This window comes from Nannospalax galili, unplaced genomic scaffold (genome assembly GCF_000622305.1).
Source record: "Nannospalax galili isolate Female #2095 unplaced genomic scaffold, S.galili_v1.0 scaffold54, whole genome shotgun sequence".
NCBI classification, from domain to species: Eukaryota; Metazoa; Chordata; class Mammalia; order Rodentia; family Spalacidae; genus Nannospalax; species Nannospalax galili.
The window spans coordinates 5350722-5357290 of record NW_008341028.1 but is presented as its reverse complement, the minus strand read 5'-3'; the positions used below and the strand labels follow the sequence as shown (position 1 = coordinate 5357290).

The 6569-nt window shown below is 48.3% G+C and overlaps 1 protein-coding gene across 1 annotated transcript in view; it reads left to right on the top strand.

The window, feature by feature from the left end:
* Positions 1-6569, top strand: part of Rasl12 (RAS like family 12) — a 16207-nt gene that overhangs the window by 5121 nt on the left and 4517 nt on the right. Inside the window, exons 3-4 of the mRNA XM_008836307.3 lie at positions 5022-5095; positions 5742-5932. Of these exons, the coding sequence (XP_008834529.1) occupies positions 5022-5095; positions 5742-5932 (265 nt within the window). The remainder of the gene's footprint in view (positions 1-5021; positions 5096-5741; positions 5933-6569) is intronic.

The following is a 6569-nucleotide window of genomic DNA, read 5'->3' as shown; positions in this document are numbered from 1 at the left end:
GCAGGTTTTCTCTTTTTTTTTTTTTTTTTTTTTTTTTTTTTTTTTTTTTTTTTTTTTTTTTTTTTTTTGGTCTTTTTGAGATAAGGTCTCTCTGTAGTCCCAGCTGATATAGACCAGGCTGGCCTAGAACTCACAGAGATCTGCCTGCCTCTGCCTCCCAAGGGCTGGGATTAAAGGCGTGTGCCACCACACCTGGCGCAGTCAGTGCTTTTAACTGCTGAGCTATTTCTCCAGTCCAGCTTTTGAAATCTTACTCTGCTAAGAGCCTGTGAGCTGGAGACACCACTGGCTGCTCCCAGCTCAGACACCCTGGTAGGACAGACTGTGGTACCTGTGCCTCTCCTCCTGTTGAAAGAAGTCTGGACATCCAAGGGGAGGAGGGTGAGCCTCAGGCAGATGTTGTTAAAAGAGCTTTATAGCCTTTTCCAGGGTCTCCTCAAGAGCCCAAGCACATGTTGGGAGCCTTGTGAGGTGGAGTGTCCAGCCTGGTTGTGACACAAGCCACAGTTTAGATGCTCAGCCTTGTGGGGTTGGATTTTCATTTTAGGATTCTGCTTCAAAGAACTATTATCACCCCCATTTTATAAGTGGGGAAGCTGACTCAGGGGGCTCAGTGGTTCATCTAACATCACAGAGCCTCTCAAGTTCAAATGAAGGTGAAACACTGCTCCACCTGCTTCCTGTGATCTACAGCTTATGCTATAGAGGACCCGGAGGCAGAGGTATGTGGCACTGGGCTTTCTGAGCCTGTTTCTCCATATGATAGACTGAGCTGCCTGTGTTGGAGTTGTGCCTTGTTGCAGGCTGTGATTGTGGAGCTGGTAAGAGCTGGAGACTGTGTGGAAGGACTCAACCTAGGCAAGCAAGGGGCTTGAGGGAATGTTCTTGCCTGGCTTCTTCAGGGAAAAACACCAGGTTCCCATTTGCCTTCCTCCTGTTCCAGTAGGACACAACTGGAGCATGTGTCTATAGCAGCATCTGATGCATTCTCTGACCTTCCTTGTCGCCTTTTATAAAATTACTATCACAGGGCATGGTGATGTATGCCTTTAGTCTCATCACTTGGGAAGTAGAGGCAGGAGGATCTTTGTGAGATCAAGGCCAGCCTGGTATACATAGTGAATTCCCAGACAGCTGGAGCTACTGGGAGACCCTGTCCCAAAAAGAAGGGAGATGGCTCAGCAGTTAAGAGCATTGGCTGCTCTTGCAGAGGACCCAGGTTCAGTTCCCAGCATTCACATAGCAGCTAACAGCAGCTTGTAATTCCAGTTCTAGGAAACCGGACGCCCTCTTCTGGTCTCTGTGGATATTGCACAACACAGGTGCACTTACATACTTGCAAGCAAAACACTTGTACACATAAAATTAAAATAAATAATTAAGAAAGAATGTTTAAGCCGGGCATGGTGGCGCATGCCTGTAGTCCCAGCACTTGGGAGGCAGAGGCAGGAGGATCTCTGTGAGTTCAAGGTCAGCCTGGTCTACATAGTGAGTTCCAGGACAGCTGGGGCTACAGGGAGACTCTGCTTCAAAAAAAAGACAAAAAAAAAGAATGTTTAAAAAAAATTACTACTACCAAGAGAAAAGTGCTATGGGTAGGATGGTTCTTACCAAGCACATGTGTTTAAGGACATCATAGTCCTCAGAATCAGAGAAGGCTACATACCCCTGTGCCTGGGCGAGCAGCTGCCACTCAGGCCCCTGAGGCCAGTCACCTAGGCTGTAAAGGGGAGGCCAGACAAGATGACTTGAGGCTTCATCCAACTTGCACATTCATGTTCCGGTCCCTACTGAACAGGACGATTCCAGTCAGACATAGCTGGAGGACCAGCAGCTGTGTCAGGAGTCAGGGAGCAAGGGGGTCACAGTGGGGAGGCAGCCAGGAAAGCCCAAGTTCAAGTTCATTTTTTTCTAGTCCTGGGGATCCAGTGAACCCAGGGTCTCATGCATACTAACCAAGCATTCTACTATTGAGTTCTATTTCCAAACTTTCTTGTTGGTTTTGTTCTTTTCAATTTTGAAGCAGAGTCTCACTAAATTGCTCAGGCTTGCCTTGAACTCATTCTGTAGCCCAGACAGGCCTTGAACTTAAAATCCTCCAGCCTCAGCCTCCCCAAACAGTCTTTTCATCTTTCTACAGTTGGGCCAGCATCAGCTTTAGAAGGTGCTTGGATGGAAGGGACACCAGGAGACTAAGTTTGGGTAAACACTTGTCACTAGGCTGGGCAGGACTCTGCCTGTTTGGAGGCAGTGCCTTAAAGGGGTGCCTCGTACAACTTTGGCAGGAAACTAAAAAGTATGAATACAATGTAGGCACCCAAGGATAGCTCTCCCTGGGCCAAATATAGTTAAACATTTGGGGCATATTTTCCATTAGATTATTTTTTTTCTCTTTGGATAAGAGAAGCTATTTATCTAAGTCCCCAAGCTGGGGACGAGGAGCTGTCTGTGATTCATGCTGGATGTTAGTGGACCTGGCATGTGTCCAGGCCTGTTTGACTGCCAGCAGCCCTCAGAGAGAAGTGTGTGACTACATTCATCCAGGGCTCGGGGTGCTGTTCTCAAAGTGACTGCTGTCAGGAAAGCAGAGAGCACCGCAGTTCTGCCTAGAGGGGTCCCCCAAGGAAAGGTGGGGACCTAGTATCCTCACACATGTGCCAGCAGCCCAAGGGAAGGTTGCAGCGAATAAAGAGACCAACTACCAATATGGCAGTGATGTTTTCTGCATTCCTGACCACATGCAGGCTTAAGTTTAAGGTCATAAGAACTGGGGAAAAAACAGACAAAACACTAATTTGTTAAATCCAAATAAGGTTGGTAATTTAGTTCATAGTACCAACCAACATCATTTTCCTGGTTTGGCAATTGTACTATGGTTATGTAAGGTGTTAACATTGGGGGAAGTGGGGTGAAGAGTATGTATGAACTCTGTTGTAATTTCTATTGAGTCTTAAATTATTTCTCTTTAAAATAAGTGTGGCAGCAAGGTGAAGTAGAATGGGGGTGGTAATAGCTCAGTCGGTAAAGTGCCTACCATATAAGCATGAGGACCTGAGTTTGTGTAAAGATTCAGGTGTGGTAGCACACATCTGTGATCCCAGAAATGAGGAGGTAGAGACAGGAGGATCTCCAGAACTCAATGACCAGTCAGCATTTCTGAATTGATGAGCTTCAGGTTCAATGAAAGACACTGTCTTAAAAAAATGTTCGGGGTGTGGTGGCATACGCCTTTAATCCCAGCACTCGGGAGGCAGAGGCAGGCGGATTTCTGTGAGTTTGAGGCCAGCTTCATCTGCATAGCAAATTCCAGACCAGCTGGAGCTATAGGGAGCCCCTGTCTCAAAAAAAAAAAAAAAAAAAAGTAGAGGCTTGGTGTGGTGGCATTTGCCTTTAATCCCAGCACTCAGGAGACAGGCAAATCTCTGTGAGTTTGAATACAATCTGGTCTACATAGTGAGTTCCAGGCCAGCCAGGGCAGCATAATGATAGTCTGTCTCAAAAAAATAAAGTGGAGGCTGACTGGAGAGATGGCTCAGTGGTTAAGAGCACTCGCCACTCTCCCAGAGAACCCAAGTTCCCAGCACTCACATCAGGCAGCTCACAGCTCCCTGTAACTCCAGCTCCAGGAGACTTGACACCCTCTTCTGGTCTCTGCAGGCACCAGCACACATGTGACATAGGCATGTGGCACAGACACATACACATAATTTGAAAAAAATAAATCTAAAAAATAAAAATAAAGTGGCAAAAGACTGGGGAAGACCACAGATGTCGATCTCTGGCCCCACATGCATGTATGCATACATATAAACATGTACACAATCATACACAATAACACACCTGCATTAATTAATTAATTAATTAATTAAAAGGGGGAATCACCTGAGAATTTGAACGTGTCCTATTAAGCTTGGAGTTCTTTCACAGTCCCCACCATCCTTTCTAGATATTTATTGTGGGCCTGTCCCCAAGCCCAGAGGCCTATCAAGTCCTTCCACAACCCTGGGAGGTGGGGCTACTGAATGCACTAACACTGGGACAGGCCCAGGAGAGTGAAAGTTTGAAAACTGTTAGCCCATGTTATCTCAGTCTTCCCGTTTTAAAAACAGGAAGCAGTCCCTGGGAGCTGAAGTGATGTGACTAAATCATGCAGCTAAAATGTAGCCGAAGTTGGCTTTCTGTGTGTGTCTGCTGTGAGCATATTGGCATATGCGCAGGTGTGTTTATGTAAGTGTGCATATCTATACTCTCACAGAGGCCAGAAGAGGACGTCAGGCAGCTTGCTCTGTCACTCTCTACTTCATTCCTTTGAAACAGGGTCTCTCACTAAACCCAGAGTTAGTCTGATAGCCAGCAAGCCCTAGCAATTTTCCTGTCTCAGCCTCCCACAATACTGGGGTTACAGGTGTGCATGTGGCCATACTTGGCATTTTATGTGGATGCTGGAGACTGGAACTGAGGTCTTTATGCTTGTACAGCAAGTGCTCCTACCTACTGGGCTTTCTCCCCAGCCCCATGAAGTTGGCCCTGATTCCTTACTGCCTTGTCCAATTAACGAGGATTATTTGTAAAACCTTGGAACTTCTAAGCGAGGTCTGATGGGCCCTCCCTCTACCATGTCCTACCATGTCCTAAGATTCTCTTTTCCTTTGTCTCCTCTCCCACTGGGTAGGAGAGTCATCTTTAGAGATTCCTTGTGGGGCTGGTACTGTGATGGGAGGGACAGAGGGAGGAAAAACTTGGAGTTCTGGGAGGAAGTTCCAAGCCTCTGCTGCTGAGCCCATGGGTCACACACTCCACCCTGCTGGCTCTAGAAAACGGCCTATCTCCTGGGACACGGTATGGTGTAACCTCTGGTGCTCCAAGCCCAGCAGATGAAGGGGACAGTGACTCTAGAACAACTCTAAGGGGCCACTCAAGGTGATACTGGGGTCCAGCACAGAGGGAAGCTGGAACATAGACCTAGTCCATCATTGACTGGCCTACCATGCCTGTGACCCAGCTGACCATTTATGTTGCAGAGGATACCTACAGTTCTGAGGAGACTGTGGACCACCAGCCTGTCCACCTGAGAGTCATGGATACTGCAGATCCGGTAACATTGCTCCCCATCCCCCAGAGAGAGTGGAGAATCAGTGCAGTCTTCCAAGTCCTGGCCTCAGGGAAATTGGGATCCTTTTTAAGCTCTAATTTGATCTGTGACCCTGGATGAAGTGCTAACCTTTCTGGGCATGAATCACTGATTTGCCAAACAGAAGAGGGATTGCTGGCATCAGCTCAGAAATCCTGTGCTATGGATTTTTTACCTATACAGAGGTACACACCTTTTTATGCAAATGCTCCTGGTGAGAGCCCATCAGTCCAAATCTCCCCAGTATATCTCCTCTCTACCCCATGCCATCGCTAGAGTCAGTTCTTAGAGGTCAAAGGGGCAACATGAACCTGATCCAAAACCAGCAGTGCCCAGGGACAACAGATCCTTGGAGGGCCATGCTGGAGTCTTTGACTCAGTGCCCAAGGGGGCCAAGGTCTCCAAGTCTCTGACTGGGTGGTGGGAGGGAGGTTCTTGAGACAATGTCTCTTTTCGCAAGAAGCCAAATTGACACTGAAGTACCCCTTTGAAAAGGGATCTGTGGGGGAACAATATACAAAGATTCAGAAGGTGGGAAGGGCAACCTAGGTGAGAGCCTGTTCCCCCAAGTCCCTCTACCCCTGAGTGGAGCTCCTCTCCTTTACCCCAGGACATCCCTAGGAACTGTGAGCGCTACCTGAACTGGGCCCATGCCTTCCTGGTCGTATACAGCATCGACAGTCGCCAGAGTTTCGAGGGCAGCAGCAGCTACCTGGAGCTGCTGGCCCTGCACGCCAAGGAGACGCAGCGTGACTACCCTGCCCTGCTGCTAGGCAACAAGCTAGACATGGCCCAGTACAGGTGAGTGTAGGCAGCTGAGGCCTCATCTTTGGAGCTCGCTTCTCTGTGTATAGAGACAGGGGGTCATCCCTGGGGGTTACAGCTGCCAACAGATTTTAGATAAAGAGACTGTTGCGAAGATGCAGTGGGTGCTTGTCTTCCAGGAAAAGAAGGACTTCGTGGCCATACAGGATGAGGGCTAGACCCCAAAGGGCAAAGAGTAGTCACTCCATCTTCGGGGGTCTCTGTGGTCTCTTACAACAGCCTTATCCTTCCTTGCCTGAGGCTACTTGACCCTGGTCCCTCTCCCAGCAGCTAGGGTCATTCAGTGCCCAACTCCAGTTTCAAGGAGAGGATCTGATTGGCTCTTTGGATCAGGTGTCTGTTTTGGTCCAACTAGCCCTTGCCTCGCCCAGGCATGGCACCCAAGGCTCACTGCCATAGTTGGCTGCTAAAAGCAGGCCTCTCTTTGAAAGGCTTGGACTTGCTGGGCGTGGTGGCACATGCCTTTAATCCCAGCACTTGGGAGGCAGAGGCAGGGGGATCTCTGTGAGTTCAAGGCCAGCCTGGTCTACATAGTGAGTTTCAGGAGAACGGGGGGCTACAGGGAGACCCTGTCTCAAAAAAAACAAAAAAAAAAAAGGATTAAATTATACAC